This window comes from Cydia pomonella, chromosome 17 (genome assembly GCF_033807575.1).
Source record: "Cydia pomonella isolate Wapato2018A chromosome 17, ilCydPomo1, whole genome shotgun sequence".
Taxonomy (NCBI): Eukaryota; Metazoa; Arthropoda; class Insecta; order Lepidoptera; family Tortricidae; genus Cydia; species Cydia pomonella.
Window position 1 is genome coordinate 15,856,242 of NC_084719.1, and position 19,386 is coordinate 15,875,627.

The 19,386-nt window shown below is 34.4% G+C and overlaps 1 protein-coding gene across 1 annotated transcript in view; it reads left to right on the top strand.

Annotated features, from left to right (window-relative positions):
- Positions 1-19,386, top strand: part of LOC133527086 (protein sidekick-1-like) — a 310,716-nt gene that overhangs the window by 272,188 nt on the left and 19,142 nt on the right. Inside the window, exons 3-4 of the mRNA XM_061863979.1 lie at positions 748-890; positions 11,424-11,634. Of these exons, the coding sequence (XP_061719963.1) occupies positions 748-890; positions 11,424-11,634 (354 nt within the window). The remainder of the gene's footprint in view (positions 1-747; positions 891-11,423; positions 11,635-19,386) is intronic.

A 19,386-nucleotide genomic window follows, 5' to 3' on the forward strand; every position in this document is an offset into this window, starting at 1 on the left:
CATTTGCTGTATTATGGTGCAACATTTGTAAATGGGCAATGTCCCGGATGTGCACTCACAATAATCACATTGCCTGAAATAATGCACTTTCCATGGAAGGTCCATTCGGACGCTCGAATATGTATTCGGCTACCCAATTGTTATCGAGAATGTATTGGTTGCGTGCGCTCACTTCCTCTAGAGCGCAGGTACATATGTGCAAAGGCAACGCACAGATCTTTAAAATTATAAGGTAATAATATATTTATATTTGTGAACATGGACCCTGTTCTCAATATTATTACGCGTCGTTACAAATTACAATGGAGTTAGTCATGTTTAAATGGCATTGATTGACTATTGGGAATCATTGGCATCATTCAATTATTTTGTTTAATTATTGCGTGTTTTTCACAAACAATATACACTTCGTTCATGAAACATAATATGTTATTAAGCACGTTCTGGGAATTGGCCATTGTTGTGTGATTTTTCTGAATACACGAAAATTAGAAAAAGATGCCGACGATGCTACTTTAACTATGTAATGCTTAACCCCTTTTCTACAAAATTATTTAAACCTAATACTCCTGTCCTACCCTTTGTTCTGGTTTTCAGCAATATGGACAGTTTTAAAACCTTTCGTTGGAGTTTCGTTCCTTTAAAAGCTTTTATAAATTCAAATATTATCTGAAGGCTATCCTTGATTCCTTTTCAAGGTCCTCAAGGTCTCGTTAGACAGGAGTTAATTCTATATTTTGTCCGCAGGTCTCGGTGGATTATCAGGCGTGACGAGCGAAGCGCGCCCCGAACGACCATACTTCGACGACGTGTCGCCGCGGAACGTGACAGCGGTGGTTGGTCAGTCGGCCGTGCTGCGGTGCCGCGCTAAGCACATCGGGAATCGTACTGTGAGTACAGTATCATTCATAATATCGTGAATTTTAAAATATAGGAAAGTGATCAAGTTATAATTCTTATAAGAATAGTAATTTCTTTATACTAAACTATTTGTCAGTACATTTTTCATTGTACTTGCTCAAGAGGACCTACGAGATAACATCGGGATATACATTCGTTAAGACAGAGAACCGTAATCATCTTCTATGTCAATAGCTAACGGCTATATTCGAACTTTAAGATATGTCAAAATATTCCTAAAGATAAGATATGGATTGGGCATGTCAGTGTTAAAAGTAAACGTCACTTTTGACACCAACATATCGTATCTGTAGCAAATGTTTGACGCATCTTAAAGTTCGAATCGGGCCGTAAGTATGTTGACAATGAAGAAAGAATACTCCTGTATTACATGGCGAAACGTTGTCGAAACGGATTCATAACACTTACCTATATACTTTAGCGTAGCAAAATTTCAAAAAGCCTTGTGTTTTAGGTAGGGCCTCTATTTGTAAGCCCTACTTAATTACATATGTAACTCACCTATTTTTTTAATAAAAATAAATTAGGACATGCTCGCCATGTTCACCTAAATCACTCCATCAACTTAAGCCCTGAAAAGCCTTTCATAAAAAAATGACACGGATAATACCCGCCCTCGCCATATATTATAATGCATCGCGGGACATGTCGAGGGGCCATATATTCCCCAAGTGTGCGCCATTTATATGCCAGCCGCTGGACCGTGCCTGAGGAGGGCTATCGGAGGCCTTCGACATTGAAAAATCGTGTCATACTGCTAAGTGATGGATGGAGTGAGCTTTTTGAAGTATTTTATGCGAGTTTAAAAAGGCTTACGAATGTATGATGGATTAGAAATATACGTGATGTGGTAGGTAACTAAGGGATAGTGAATATGCTGACGGTGCAAATGACGATTTAAGATCACCTACCTATTTACAGTAGCGGTGCCGCGTGTAAACTTGACAACTGGTACTATGGATCTTTGTATCTCCTTAGTTACCACCAATAACTTAGAAGCATACACCTTATTAAGTATCTAGTGTCACGCTTGTTTAGTTCAGGACTAAGTAAGACTGTCCGATAAGGTGGTGCAAAAATATTTTATCGAATTTTTCGACTGGACACCCCCTTATTATGTTACACTTATTATGCCGATAAAATACACAAACGGCCTGATTCGAAGAATGATTAAGACACGTTTAAAATCTTGGAAAGATCTTTAAAAGATCGATAACTAAACGACATGTCAAAATTGACGTTTATTCCGCTGTGATCCCAATAAGATCTATCTACGATATTTCAAACGTCAAAGTGACATTGGTTGCCCGAATCGAGCTGCTTCTGTCAATTATACGACATACAAACGATATCTAGATGAGAACTTATCTAACCCAGAACTTATCGTTATCGTATCTCATTCTTCGAATCGGGCAGCAAGTTTTGTAACTTTATCTCAATTACAAGGGGGTGCTCAACCACTTAGATTTTTTTTTTATGTTGTATGACATCTTTAAAAAATACTACTTTCCTATTTATTTAGTGGATTTGTCACAGTATTTGAACATGTGATTTATAAATTTAATTATAAGATTTATTTCTATTTTTTATATTTTTTCATTAATTAGGTTTTTTGAATTGCAACTAAAAATTTCATAAAAATAGAATTTTTTTTAATAAAAATAACTTACAAAACTACATATTCAAAGATTGGGGACACAACTACTTAATTTTTTTTTTTTTTGATTTCATACAACGTTGAATAATTTCAAAGCCATCCCCTTGTAGTTCAGATAAAGTTACAAAACATGGCGTATTTTATAAACATAATAAGTGTAACAAACTAACGGGGTGACGCTTCTTCTAGCTACGGTTTGAATTTTTCCCATACAAACCTGAACCACCCTACTGTCCAACTTTAAACAAACGCCGTCGAAGCTGCTGATAAAAGTGGTAATATAACATTTTACAAGGTGTTGACAAATCGGGCCGATTCGAAGAATGATTAAAATACGTTTAAAATCTTGAAAAGATCTTTAAATGATCGATAACTAACCGACATGTTAAAATTGACGTTTATTCCAATTCCGCTGTGATCCCAATAAGATCTATCTACGATATTTCTAACGTCAAAATGACATTGGTTGCCCGAATCGAGCTACTTCTGTCAATTATACGACACAGGGATCGGAACCGGTTTTTTGCAAAAAACATCGAATTAACCATATTTTTTATACTCTAAATGTAGGACTCAGTTGTGTTTTCAGATAACGACTTCGTATTATTAGATTGCCTAATTAGAAATGAAGTAATTAACAAAGAACGAAAAAATACCGTTTTCGTTCCCATACAAAAAATACCGGTTTCCGATCCCTGATACGACATAATATATACACGATATGAACTGAGAACTTATCTAAACCAGAACTCATCGTTATCGAGATACGTCTCATTCCTCGAATCGGGCCGAAAGCCAAACGCGTTAAAATCGCACAGTACTTCAACACATTTCCATTGTTACTAAAATATCGCTTCCTGTTTCTTCAAAATTCTAAAACTAACATTAATCACAGCATCCTATCCTTGCCAACAGGACTAATTATTTGAAGTGTTGAACCGTGATCATGCCTTGCGCCTGCCAAGCATCGTTCTACATATCCACAAACTTACTGGTTCCGGCGCTCGCGAAGCTACTGTCATACAACTGTCTGAAACTTTGTATGTGATGAAGTTAGTTGTTGATTTGGCTGCTCGCACGGATACGTTTGGGCGGCCGCGAGCCAAATTGTCTTTATCGTCAAGTCATTGTTTTTGAATGGCCGTTTCTTTTCATTTTGAATCGAGTATCCTATGCATTTTGAGAGAAGTATATTTTTTTAATTGATAATCCCTTTTCATCCTCTGATGGCAAATGATGGTAAATCGAAAGGCGAAGGGCAATTTCTGTCGCTCTCGTAATAGCAAAGTAAAATGAAATCTGTCTAGTAAAAATAAGGAAATAAAAATGCGTTACGACATGGGATGCTTCAAGAAGCGGGTATTTAGAGTTCTCAACGCTTAAGTGGCTCCTGTGATGTAGCTTATGTCCATGGGTATCGATGACAGCTTCCCATCAGGCGGCTCGTCTGCTCGTTTGCTATCATCCATTCATCATCATCATGATTGTTTGTCATTCTACTCATTTCCTCAAAGGTGGAAGAGATACAGCGATAAGTTCGCCTTTGTTGTATATATTTACTCTGTCACTGTGTTTCTCGTTTTTTTTAATATGTACAATATCGTATATACATACACACCAACATACTAAAATTAAAATTCATGTTTGAACAATGATTAGCAATCTTAGAGAACCCCTCTGTCGAAAATCTCGGCCAATGGTCATACTCACGTTATACTTATTGACGCAAAAATCGGCAGACAGTACAGTAAATTACAGATAGGGCGTCTCCAGTTGGTTAAATGCTCTAAGTTAGGAAGCAACTTTCTTTATGGTCAAGTCTTGTTGACATACTGGATAGTCAGCGGTTGCAATTATTTTTGTTGCGATCTATCATAAGTTCATAACAACCTCCAAAACATAAAACCTATATGAATTAACCTATCAAAAACGAAACAATGATTCATTTGTGCTTTTATTTGACCACAACGCGATTACTTTGCGCTCTGAGTGAGACAATAAGCGTTAGAATTATTTTTTTAATACGAAGGTTCTGAGAAATTAAAAAATAAATTATCCTTTGTCGGGCTTTTGTTTTTAGACGTAATTAGTGTGAGCCGCTGCGAGCCGCGTAAGCCTACGTAATTAAGCAAGACGAAGCGTCCGCAGTTCCTTGGGCCCTCTAAAATAATAAAATAAAGTAGCGGACGGTATTTTTTGGGCGCTCTCAAATTAGTCAAGTTCTGGATATGCTAATTTTATACCATTTGCTGAAACTACTTGAACTTGGGGACAAAGCGAGGTGGAAAAGCAAAATAAGGAAGGTTGACCCCATTCGCCATGTTAAATTATGAAATACGTACTCTTCTCGTTCATAAATAGCTAAGCGTACTTGTGCTCATCCCTCTATCTCATCTCAACGCGTTTTATGTTGTGAAGCAAAACTTGCCTGACATAATTTTGGAAAAGAGCTGGTACTCTGTATCTCTAGAACTGATGGATCTCTATTATTTATTTATTATTATTATTATTTATTTATTATAGACAACATAATGGTCCACATAATTGTTAGTTTTGAACTTAATCTACATGTCTCTATGAAACATAAGTAACATAACTAGGAACCACCGCGAAAAAACTCTCTTTCACATAAAAAATGCATCAAAAATACGAAAACGGAGACGTTACGATGCCACAGACAGACAGACATACAGACAGTCAGACAGTCAGACAGACAGACACAGACATTGGCGTCAAATATATAATACCCCTCTATTTGCGTTGGGGGTTAAAAATATGATTCAGCCATTCTAAAAAATATATAGTAGTTTCAAATTCATGTACCTGCAGTATAAGACTAACGTCATAAATGTTAAGAAATAGAATCTTAGGTAAACGTTTGAATATTTTATCTTATTTGGAATATTAATGTTGAATTAGAGAAAGTATTATTTTAAACAAAAGGCAATGTCAGTATGACTCTCAAGCCCAAACAGTACTCTTTATACCAATAAAAAGGTATAAGGTAAAGTATTTAAATTGTTTCAAGATATGCAAATATTCTGTCTAAAATCGAGTATCTGTTAAAATTTAAAATAATGATTAGGTTAATCACTTAGTCAACAATATGTGTAATAATGTCCGTATAATATTTATTTATATACCAATTAAAATAAATAAATACCCGAAATAGGTAAGCTACGAAAAGCTATAGCTATTACTTAGTCAGGTCTTAAGTTCGGTCAAAAAGATTTTGACTGATAAAAAAGCTATAGGTACATATACCTTAATATTCATATATATGCGTTGAAAGCTTATTTAATGCTAAATCACTAGCAATATAATTTAACGTAATTTCATGTCTCAGTTTTGCTTCATTGTATGTAATATTCGGAAAAAAATTATAAAAACATTTAAAAAATACGCTACCCGTTCAAGGTGATTTTGATCCCTATTTATTTTTCTTTTAACATGGTTGAGTCTTATTTACATAAAACAAAAGCTGGTTTTTTATCTTTCTTAACATATATAATTCATGTATAATAATTACCAAAATTGCAACTGTACGTGTTTTACCAAACCACTCGTTGGATGTAGACAAAAAATAGCGTATCACTGAAAAGTACCTTATGTTTTAAGGGTTAGCTGAAGTACAGACCTGTCGGAGAAAGAACCTGAAGATAAAATAACGTTCTAATAAAGTAGGTAGGGTAAACAATTGTACCTATTTTATTAATGTCACACTGATTTTTACTCCCTTTTGTAAAGTATAATTTTTCACAATCCAGCCGCGTATTCACGTCTAATTACAATCCCAAAGTAATCAAGTGGTAAATAAAGGCGCAATCTAAATTTAAAACGAATTATATTACGTTTTGATCAGTACCTATTAAATAAGCGTACAAAACTTTATTCATTAAACGATTTGTCTTACATTTTATCAGTTAAAATCTTTGTGACCGAACTTATGACCTAAGTACATTAATGAAAGATAATTCAAGTAAAAGACTTTTTAATAATTGTTCTTAGTAAAATGTTTCGGAATTTTCTCAATTTATTTTTCCTTCATCAATATAAATTAACGAGCTCCATTTAACTTGAACCCGACTAATCCCGGCGACTCGTTTAAAATCTTCATTCAAAGATGAATTAAATTTCTCTTATATTGCTAGAAACAAGAATAATGTCAAACAGGTACACTTTTAACAGTTTTAACAGCAAAAGCAAATAATAAATGGGTGGAGCAACTACTATACATAGTAGCCAAGCGTCTATAGTAGGGGAAACTTGCCTTATTCGTTTTGCTCTTATTAAGAGAAAATGCTAATATAAATAAGAAAAGAACATTCAGTTGATGTTTTGTTAAGAATATTTATTTATTCAGTAGTCAACTTAAGTAAATAACTTCTAATTTTTTTAAAGAAGAAAATGTACGATGTAGGCTTAAGTATTCTTAAAACGGATTAGTTTATTCCTATATCGTACCCGTACCCGTCATTCCCTATGGTAAGTAGTAGTAGATCCTATCATTAATATTAGTCTCATAATCACAAGAATTGTCATACATAAGTAAATAGTAATTATTATTGCTAAATTTGTAATACCTGTGGAATCATCTCAGATGTAAAACATGTCTGTATTTTCCAATTCTTTGCAATCATAACAAATAAAATAACGAGTATTTTTGTCAACTCTAGCACTAATTTCGTGAATCCAGGTTTCACACTGTGTGCACTGTATCTTCTAATACGAAATACCAGTACAAAATAGGACAAAGTGATACATACGAATAAGGCACAAGATTACTAACAAATTCAATTTGGCTGCTTAACAAAATAGGTGCCGGGCTGGGGTATGGACGTCTAGTAATTTAAAATGTAAATATGTATAGAATTAAGGAGAAAACTTTTAAGTTATATAACCCAGCTTGAACAAATTTGAAAACCTTACGAATCAACCAAATAAATACTCGAAAACAACAAAATTACTTAGTTATTGAATAAAATTTAGTGCGGTAGCGTGGCGTGGAGTCGTTGCTTGCGTCACGTAACTTAGCGCACTAGTAGTAAAATTTTCTAGCACCCGCATCGCCATTGCAGTTTCACGAAACGAGAACTTGATAAGAGTATCATTTAGGAACATGTACGATTTAGGAAAGTTTACCGCAGCATAATTTGTTAAAATAAATGTTATACTACGTTCTACCCTAAGTAGCTGAACCATTATGTGAAGGGCTTATCACTGTCATAAAAATGTATAGTTAGTTATTTTAAATACTATATAACAGTATATTAGTATTTAAAATAACTAACTATACATCTAACTATACCCCTGTGGGTTAAACACATTTACCGCTGAGCTACGGTTGTAGCCGACAACATGGGTTTCCTGATATGTAGCGAAAATGCTTCGTGGAGGCAAAAATAACCACGTGTCGTGATTAGCGCTGAATACCGTAACCGAGTGACAAGAAAAATATAATTCAATTTATTTTTAAACCGAATGCATCAAGAAGAGCACGTTATTTAGTAGTTTAAAAATAGCTACTCGTGCACTAGGTATTTATAAAGAAAATTAAATTTAGTGTAAAATACGAATTTTCATAAATTCACATTTATCTGGCAGCTTGAAATTTGCTTTCTATTTTTTATATTTATTCACTTAAATACAATGCAAGTTTACAGTATGTCATTACACCAAAGCACTTACACGCTAAATTATTAATTATACATAAAGAGAAAATATGTCAGTGAGAGAAATAATACCAATACTAAATACATTCACAAAAAAAAAATAAAAAATAATACTAAATAAAGATTAAAAAAAAAAAAAAAAAATACTAATAAAACAAATCATGATTCATTCAAATTATTTAGGAACTGTTTGGCAATACAACATAATTGGGCAAATTTTCCGGCAAACATGTCAGCCTCCTCGTACTGAGTGAGCATTAAGTGCAGTAAAGATATTGCGCGCGCGGTAGGAGCGTGTCGAGCGTGGCACGTGCGAGCAGACACGCGCTGCAACAGGCCCGGCCGGCGGCGCGGCGCCACCGCCACGCAGTTCATATCCTGGGGGACTCTCACCGGAACCACCAATCTGATCCTCTCTAGCACAGCTGGGCAGTCCACTCTGTGGTGTACGATAGAAAGATAGTGGACTAACAACAACAACTTCCTCCTCATCCGAAGCGTGTCTAGCCCAACCATCCCAGAGACAAACAATGAAGGGTACAGGTATGGATAATACCCGTAGGCTTTGCGATACAACCAGCGGGCGAATTTACGCTGTACTCTTTCCACCATCAAGGAGTATTTAGCCTCGTAGGGATCCCAAATAACAGCCCCATATTCCAACCTACTACGGACATAGGCACTGTATAGAACCACAGCGACTCCGACATGGAACTGCTTCGACGCCCTCATGACGAAACCTAGGGTTTTACTAGCCTGCTTACAAATACCAGTTACGTATTTATGGAAATCCAGTTTAGTATCTAAGACTAAACCTAGGTCCCTAATTTCCTGAACTCTTTCCAAACCAACGTTCCCCAGGCTATAATCGGCTAAAAGTGGCGAGCGCTTACGTGAGAAGGTAATGACCTTGCATTTTGCTGTATTAAAAGGCAGCCGGTTTTCTACACTCCATTCAGCTGCTGCATTGATATCGCTCTGCAATGCAGCGCTATCCACCATACTACTGACGCCGAACAACAACTTTAGGTCATCCGCAAAAAAAGCAAACAATCAGCTGAGCGAATTGTGTCAGGCAAATCGTTTATCATTAAAATAAACAATGTAGGCCCCAGAGTACTGCCCTGACTCACCCCAGAAAGCGTGTAGTAATCATTTGATACGATTCATATTCATAGCAGGAGGCGTATTCAGTTTGTAATGACAGGTTATGAATTTGATCTGGAATCGTTATAGATCTGTCAGTGTCAAAAGTAACATTTCTTCAACCGGAAACGTCACTTTTACAAAAAATAACAAACCTATATCAAATTTATGTTACAATCAGAATACGCCCCCAAAATCTGCACCAAAATATTGGGTAATGATTAAATATTGGAATAATACCGCCCACAAGGACCTGCACAACAAAGGGCTTTAATACGATCTGGTTGTGATGATCGAGTTGGAATGATCATGAATTCATGAGATTTCAAAATCAAATGATTTAATCTAACATTGCACCATTACCTGTAGGCTTGTAAGTACCTAATTTCCATAATACAATATTTTACGCAAATTTGTTTCATCGCAGTAGATACCTACATTCATCCGCCGAGTTTTTCCCCGACATTAATTAACCTTCATTATAGTTAATTAACTTCTAAAGTAATTAAAACTGGACCATTTAAAAACAAAAAACACGTTTTACAGTTGAATGTGCAAGCGTGGCTCATAAATAATTCATGCTGTAGGAAAGTGGGAACACGCGAGTGTTGCAAAATGCACACTTTTATGACGTTTTATTACATACTGGTGTTTAAAACAAACTAATGTCGATGGACCGTTTGAGTGTTTTAGCTTGAACAATTTTATTTAATGGCTTGTTAAATAAACCGACTGACCTGGCCTAGTGGGTAGTGACCCTGCCTATGAAGCTGATGGTCCCGGGTTCAAATCCTGGTAAGGGCATTTATTTGTGTGATGAGCACGAATATTTGTTCCTGAATCATGGGTGTTTTCTATGTATTTAAATATTATAGTTTTATATGTCGTTGTCTAAGTACACACAACACAAGCCTTATTGAGCTTACTGTGGGACTTAGTCAATTTGTGTAATAATGTCCTATATTTTTTTATATAAATAAAGATTTTACCACACCAGGCAACATCAAATTTTTAGCTCAAATTACGAGAATTTTTATTTGGATGCTGTTCGGGCTTAGGCTCTTTACCATATAGTGCAGGGATGCCTATGTGGATTTTCAATAAAGACTGGTTATTTAAACTAGTGTACAAAGATTTATTTTATAATGTTGAATTAAATTACAGTACGAATTTGTCGTTCAGTGGATTTTGAAAAATTGTCATTGGTCACTGTCGGTGATCGTTATATACGCATCCGTTCGTCGCTGATCTAATTTCAGTGGCAATCGGCCGTCCGTGACGTCACTAAACTTAGGATGTGTTCTGAACAGGTGCATTTAAAAACTGAAGTTGATTTGTTGTTGTTGAACACATATAAAAGAAACAAATAAGTACCACAAATTTAGAACCATGATAACCGTATACTAGTAATAAATGAAGGTTTAAGGAATTGTAATTCTATTATTTTTTGCAAATATTGAGTTCCAGTTGTCAACTAACGTATAATCTGTGAGTAGCTTTACTCGTAACTAAATTAAATTGGATTATCATCCAAGTTTAATAATAAAAAGAACTATATTTATATTCATAAAGGCAAGATACAGTCTCCATCAGATAAATCGGAGCGGCTAAGGTACTCACAAATATTTGAACACGCCTCTATTGTCAAGGCGTTTAGAGTGCGTAGAAGAAGATAGACATGTTCTACAAAATAATCAAAAACTTCTAAAATCATATATTTGTTGTACGAACATCAGCGCTCGTAACTCACATGCGTATTGAAATTTTAATGGTTATGAATATATCTATAACTTAGCCAGATCTAATTTATAACCTGTTATTAAGATCAGAATCGTGCTACGGTCATCTTGCTACATTGTAACCGATAACAGCCGTTCCTTGTAAATAGCGAAAATACTTCGCAGAGGCGAAACGAGAATTTGTCGTGATTAGAGCTGATCATCAGTGAACCTTAAGTCTTTGTAATATAATTCAAGAATTATCAATTAACAGTATGAACTCTGATAATTATTGAAATCTCTCCCCAGGTATCGTGGATGCGTAAACGCGACCTCCACATCCTGACGTCCCACATCTTCACGTACACGGGCGACGCGCGGTTCAGCGTGCTCCACCCCGAGCCGTCAGATGACTGGGACCTCAAGGTGGACTACGTGCAGCCGCGGGACGCCGGCGTCTACGAGTGCCAGATCAACACGGAGCCGAAGATCAATATGGCGGTGTTTTTGACAGTTGAAGGTAATTTTATACAAATACTCGGTATGATAGAGAGGTGTTCGGATTTCAAAATGTATTATTGTTTTGATGTTGATACTATGAAAGACTCCTTAATTGTACTAGATGAGTAAAATCTAAGACAATTTCGTATTTTAAATTGGACAATATATGAATACATTATGCCTAACTCTGTTTCAATTCAATGACTACAACATATACGGGGCAGTACTTACTACAGAGCAATTTTGGGCAAAACCCCACAGTAAGCTCAATAAGTCTTGTGTTGAGGGTACTTAGGCAACGATATATATAATATATAAATATTTATAAATACTTAAATACATAGAAAACACCCATGACTCAGGAACAAATATCCATGCTCATCACACGAATAAATGTCCGTACCAGGATTTGAACCTGGGACCATCGGCTTCATAGGCAGGGTCACTACCGACTAGGCCAGACCGGTCGTCAAATATTATATTAATAGTATTAGCCTATTTGAGTGTCCCACTGCTAGGCAAGAGCCTCTCCCTTGGTTCTCCATAACTCCCGATTTTGTGCTTCCTCTGGCCAGTTGTAAAGGAAGGTGTCACAGTCAAATTCAAGTATCTCAACAATATTAAAGCTTTAACAAATTGTACAATCTTAATACCACTCATTGATTCATTAAACATCATTGACATATTAACAACTTAGTACGATCACGTCACGCCAGCTCTTATGAATCGGCTTGTACTTTTAACCTACGTTACATTCTTCTTAAGTGCAAACGTTAAAACGTGATCATTTCCCAAAGGAATAATTTAAAACAGAGTGCAGGAGTTGCAAGATTTTGAAGCTTTAGCTCAGCGCTCGGTATTTCAATTGGTTATTCAGATGAGTAACTTGCATTGGCACTGGTGAAGCTAAGTTTGCGGGTTCAAATATTGCACTGGCCGTTTTGTTTTTAGTTCATTAAAAAAACATTATTTTAAGTTTCTACTTTCTATGTTTATTCATACATACATAAAAAAACAACTGTCAGATAAACAAATTTTATAGAAATCGTTATGAATCTGTATTAAAGTTAGTGCACGTTTACTGTTCCATTAGTTTAATTTCCGTCACGCTTTGGAACAGCTTTTACAAAATTAATGCCTTTCATAATGACATTTCCCATTCACCTTAGCATTTACTAAGCCCACGACAGCACAGAATAAGTAATAATATTTCATAGCGATAGTAGGTAGGTATGCTTAATATTTTTATACATACACCTCGTCACGTACACCATAAGACCTTGTTGTTGTTTCAGAAATTCTCCATTAGCTCTCGCAAAATTGCTGATTAAACTGCTAAATTCTGCTAAAATGCTAAATTAAGTCCGCCATTTGTACCTTCATGTATTGTGCAATAAAGATTAAATAAATAAATAATAAATTAAAGTAAACAAGTACCTAATGGCTTCCATGGCAGCTGTTTGTGATTTGACAGTAAAATGGCTCGGAGCTTTCCCAATGCACCATAATATTAGAAGTATTCATGTGTAAGTTCTTACACATGAATATGATATATGTTGAAACATTATTGTTTTTTTATTCAAATAACTTTTCTTTTTATTAAAACGACTTAATTACCATGAAGGTACACTCTTTTGTTTGTTTTAGCTAACGCAAGGAACCCTTCATTATGTGTAGCCCGAGACGCACTTGGCCGATTTTTAGTGTTCCGTACAAAACTTTATTCGCGGAACACTTATGAGATCATTTCGGTTTTGGAAATCTATTAAATGCAATATTTAACCATGACGAGTTAACATTATACGAACATTATTGTGCATTGTCTTTGTCAGTTAGGATACTAGCCTCAACGCTTAAAAATAAAATTAAGCGAAGTGAATATAACATATTTGTTTTGCAACAAGTACTATTTGTCTGGCGACGTGGCTCGTAATTTACAATTTGGACACAAACACTGAACATGTAGAGTAAAGCTTGGCATTAAACACGAGGGTATATTTTTTGCTTAAAAGCTTTTATTAATAGCGCTTTTAGTTAATAACACAAAAGTGTATCATGATTTTTTAAAGAGAAACTTTTCAGAGTTAGTATTCCACGTTTTCTCTCTTCTTTTGAAGTCGTAATTGATACTTAATTCATCTACTCTTTAATTCATTTGTATATGTAACTTTTATTAGGTTTTATTAAGTCGAATTGATTTATATTGGCGACTCTCTTATATATAAATCAATCAATTAATTAATTAATAAAATAAATATTAAGACATTCTTACACACATTGACTAAGCCCCACAGTAAGCTCAAGAAGGCTTGTGTTGTAGGTACGCAGACAACGATATTTATATAATTTATACGTATAACCTCTTACCGAGATTTGAACCTAGAAAATAATGAGGATAATAGTGTCAATTATCGACAACGCTGTTATGCTATTCATATTTTTTTATATAACATGCGATATACATACGATATTAATATACATAGTTCTGATAAAATAAGTTTTAAAAGAAATTGAAACAAATATTTCTGGCCTTTATTGGTCTTTAAGTAGTGGTCAAATCCTGTATCCTCGCTTTTTCAACAACCCAGTACTGTACCTATAGCCCCACGAAAAAATTTGAAAAGGAGTTAATTTTAAGGTAACAAATAGTTACAATCCTGCACACAAAAAAACATGTCAAAAATATTTCAAATGTAGGCTCCTATTAACATCAATAAGCAAAAAAAAATTGCATTATAAAATATACCACAATCATGGTTCTTCTATATTTGATAATTGTGACATTATCTATGAAAAGGCACCTTATTGTCGATGGCGCTTACACCGCACTGCGTAGCGCGGCGTTGTTTATAATATGGGAGCATCGTTGATAATGGCGTAAGTGCCATCGACAATAAGGTCCCTTTTCATAGATAATGTCACAATTAATGTCATTAACGAGTCTGACGCGATAACGTCGGGGATAGTGCAATACCGCGTAACTAACAAATGCAGTAAGGTCCAATTACCTTGTACATTGTTTGAATTTCGAACTCTTACGACTTTGGTAGTTACGGTATTGCACTATCCCCGACGATAAGTCGATTACATTTCATTATATTTGTCATGTATGTATATTGGTGGTGGGTAGGGTTAAGTCTACCCACGCGCCCTCTGGCGCCGGCATTTTTGTAACCGTTTCTTTAGTCCGGTAATAAACCTATGTACTAACGCACGGTCTCCTAATTTACGCCTCCTAGAACCCTCCGTATCAGCCTATATATATCAATATTAATATTTTATCCGATTTTCTCCCATATTTGAGTTTGGGTTTTTCCAAGAAATAAGATTTTAAGCCCTACATAGGTAAATACTTAAATAACAAACCTTACGACTAGGTATACAGTTCATAAGAAGATATAGTTTATAAGTACTATTACTATCACAGACCAAAAACAGATTGCTGAAATATTCAACAACTACTTTGTGAATGTCGTCAAAGACAACTGCACTTCTAATACAGGTTCATCGGACCACATTCATATTGATAATTTAGATTCCAGTATATTTATAAATCCAATTAATGTACAGGAGTTATTAAAAACTGTAAATTCACTAAGGAATTCAAAAGCTGTAGGCTTCGACTCTTTGCAAACAGATATTATTAAGAATAATATAGGTTTTATTGCTGAGCCATTAGTGTACATCTTAAACCTGTCATTAAATCAAGGTGTTTTTCCTGAAATCTTAAAAAAATCAGTGGTTAAACCATTATACAAAAAAGGTCCTAAATGCTTGCCAGAGAATTACAGACCAATAACGCTCATACCGATTTTCTCGAAGGTCTTTGAAAAGGTCATGTACAACCGTTTAAATAAGTTTTTCGAATCGCGTGGCGTTATCTGTGACGAACAAAATGGCTTTAGGAAGCGCAGAAGTACTTCTCTAGCAGCATTTAAATTAATTAAACGAGTAACAAAATGCATTGACAATAAGCTACCTGTAACTGCGCTCTTTATGGACATGACCAAAGCTTTTGACTTTGTATGTCACAAAAGGTTGCTCTTAAAATTATATAAATATGGCATTCGGGGGCCAGCATATAACTGGATTAAAAGTTATCTGACAAACCGAACTCAATGTGTTGAGACTTTAAGTTACCGTGCTGATGATAAAATTGTTGTACCACACCAATCATCTTTTATAGAAAATAAATATGGCGTTCCACAAGGCAGTATCCTCGGCCCATTGCTGTTCATAGTTTATATTAATGATTTGCCCAAATCCTTATCTAATGATTCCATTTTATTTGCTGACGACACTACCATAATTATAGAGGGGACTGATTTGACTAATTATAATGATAATATTAATATGACTTTAGAACAAACAATAAACTGGTTAACTGTAAATAACTTAAAAGTGAATGTGGCAAAAACTAAATTTATGCAATTTTGTACATCTCGGGGAAATAAGGTGCATTTGGATGTAAATTATAATGGTGTCCCAATTGAAGAAGTGACGCAAATGACCTTTCTAGGTATAACATTGGACAGTTATTGCGATTGGAAAGCGCATATTGAAACTTTAGGTTCCAAAGTAAATAAATTTGTTTATGCATTAAGAAAAATTCGTCAGGTTGTGTCTCTTCAGGCCGCTATTACTGCTTATAATGGTTACGTGGATTCGGCCTTGCGATACGGAATTGTAACATGGGGAAATTCAACAGACAGAGAGGACCTATTTTTGATTCAGAAACGATGTATGAGGGCCTTATTTGGACTCAAACTACTTGAATCATGCCGTCCATACTTTATCAAGCACCACATCCTAACGGTACATAGTTTGTATATTTTGGAGGTTTGTTTATTTGTACATAAGCACAAATACATGTTTCAAGAGGTCCAGGAATTATCATCCAGAGAAGTTCGAAACCAGTATATACATAAACTATACAAGCCCTTAGCTAGACTAAAACTGACATGTAATAACTGTTTTATGATGAGTATTGACATATTTAATAAATTGCCAGATAGTTTTAAGAATCTCAATAGTAACAGATTTAAAAATACTGTTAAGATGTGGCTTATAAATAAGTGCTTTTACAGCCTTAATGATTACTTGGACCTACCATTAACCATTTAATAATTGAATATTATTTATATTAGTTGACATTTTGTAATTTTTATTTTGTATTTAATATAATTCTAGAACTAGATGTAATAGCGTGTACACCTGTAAAGGTAGGGTTCGGTGTGACTCATTTTCTGCAATTGTAACTGCTACTTTGTAACCTGAATTTCCAAATACGCAATAAAGTCATTCATTCATTCATTACAGTAGGTATTTTTCCAAAAATATGCTTTATAAAATAAAATACCCTTTGTTATCATCTGGGGGTAAATATGTTATGAAAAAATAAGCAAAAGATAATATTTTTCGAGTATTATATCGTTTGATATTTTCATATTAGTAGTACATTGAAATGCCGTTTATACTTGGAGTTGAACTGGTCGTATTTTTAGGAAAGATAAATATTATTATGTTTGAATAATTTTTTTATTAACAAATAGCTTTTATGAATATTTTTTATTAAGGTAATAGATTATTCATAGATTAATTATGAACGCATAAAAATAAATATCTGAAATACTCATTCTGTAAACAAAACGATCTTCTATAGTATTTATAAATATTATGGAATGCCCAGATTTATTAGAATTAAGGATGTACAGATATATTAAGAGAGATGTATACCACGTGAACGACCATACAAAACGAGATAGGGTTTTTTCACTTCTAAATATTTTCCATGCTCCATGATTTTTTAGTACATATGTTATTGACACAATGAAAAACTAGGTTTATAGGTTTTCCTTTTTTTCAAAATTTGCGAAACAATTTTTTTAAGCGAAACCTACAAATCTATAATATATTATGCTGAAGCGATCGACATCAAAATCAAAGTGATTTGTGAAGATTTAGTTATTGGAAAACGTTTTCTCCCGAAATGGAATTTCATAGAAAAATACCGTTATTTCGCTTAATACCGCTTTTTTACTTTGTTTTCCTGCGCGGAATAGATAAAAGAGGTAGAAAAAATAGCAAAACCGATGCAACTTGTAGACGGCCTCTATTTCTAGTAAACTTACTTTACCTACAGCACAACATAAATAAGAATAATAACCAAGAACAATCATAATAGCCTCAATTTCTAAATTCAACCGCACTACATAAGTACAAAATTTAAAAACACATTTATTAAAGCATACCTATACACAAAAAATATGGCTGCAATGTATGTAACAAGGAATGTGTTCAGTCTGCGGATTTAAATTAATATATGTTGTCTCATAGTGCATTAACTTCAAAAAGGTTACGCCCTTAAATGAATACAAAATGGAAAATGCGCTGTGAGAATTCTAAAGTTCTTGAAAATTTCGGTCCCTAATGTCCCTAAAGGTCGCCGACCGCATGGTTCACATTAATCCACTAAACCAACTAATCTAAAAAAAACTGTAATAAAATATAAAAACGCAAGTCATTTTTCAATTCTGGGTACACACAAGGATCCACTTTGTCCCCAGCTGCTGTCCAATGTGAAAACTGACGAAGATATAATCTCACATTCATCTCTTGTCATATTAAGGGGCTAATGCTCGTATACAAAGTGAGGCAAATCAGTCTTTGTTAAGCACGTGGAACTTAGCCAGGTTATTTGGTTTTCTTGCTTATGACTTGGCATCTGTTTTTTTTTATTTATACAAGAATAGGATGTACCATGTACCAAGGTACTTACGACGCAAGTGAAGGATCCGCAAGTGGAGTAAGCGTAACTGACAAAAAACTTAGCTTTTACAAAAATAATACTGCCTGGCTGTTTACCTATATGTTGAAAAAGTGAGACTCGGACAACCTGTCAACGTCACCTCTTATTATTTTCTCACTCACTCACGTCACTCTAGTCACCTTTTACTTGGTTTTACTATTGTTAGATAAAATAAAAGTATTTTTTTTTACTAAATGCTTTTATATAAATGCTCTAAAAAGAAGAAAATAAAATTTTCCTTTAAAATTTTAATCATCAACTTATAACCTCATTATACACAATTTATATGTTCATAAAAGCTTGTTCATAAAATTTTATTTTCTGCTTTTTAGAGCATTTAAATAAAAACTTTTATTAAAAAAAAACTTTTATTTTATTTTTTACTTTTTAGTTATTTTGAGTTACTGTCAACAATCCCTTTCATTTGATACCCATATTGTAGAAGTGCATTAAAATAGTACATTACGATACAAGTGCGAAAAATAGGAAATTCGAAACGAGTGGCGATAAATTAAAACACGACCGAAGGGAGTGTTTTAAATCGACACGAGTTGCGAATTACCTATTCGCACATGTATCGTACAACGTTTTACAGTACATATGGCCCTTTAAATGTTCGACACAGTAACGTAATATGCTACTTCTCGCACTAGTGCTATAAAGTAGTCCCATATGTACTGTAAATAACTATTCCGCCATCTTGAATGGTCCGCCATGTTGGATTTAGAATGACGTCACATAATTTATCATGCATTGTCATCCAAACTAAACGTGTATACAAAATTTCAGCTCAATCGGCTGAAGATATCTGCTTCAAAATTGAGTTGCAAGATTCCTCCCGAACAAACATACATGCATACATTGCAAGTTAAATAAAAGCTTTTAAAATAGAGCTTAATCTAACAGTACGTTTTTAATTTCAGAGCTCCGTCCAAAATTATTAGTTTCACATTTATTTTTTAA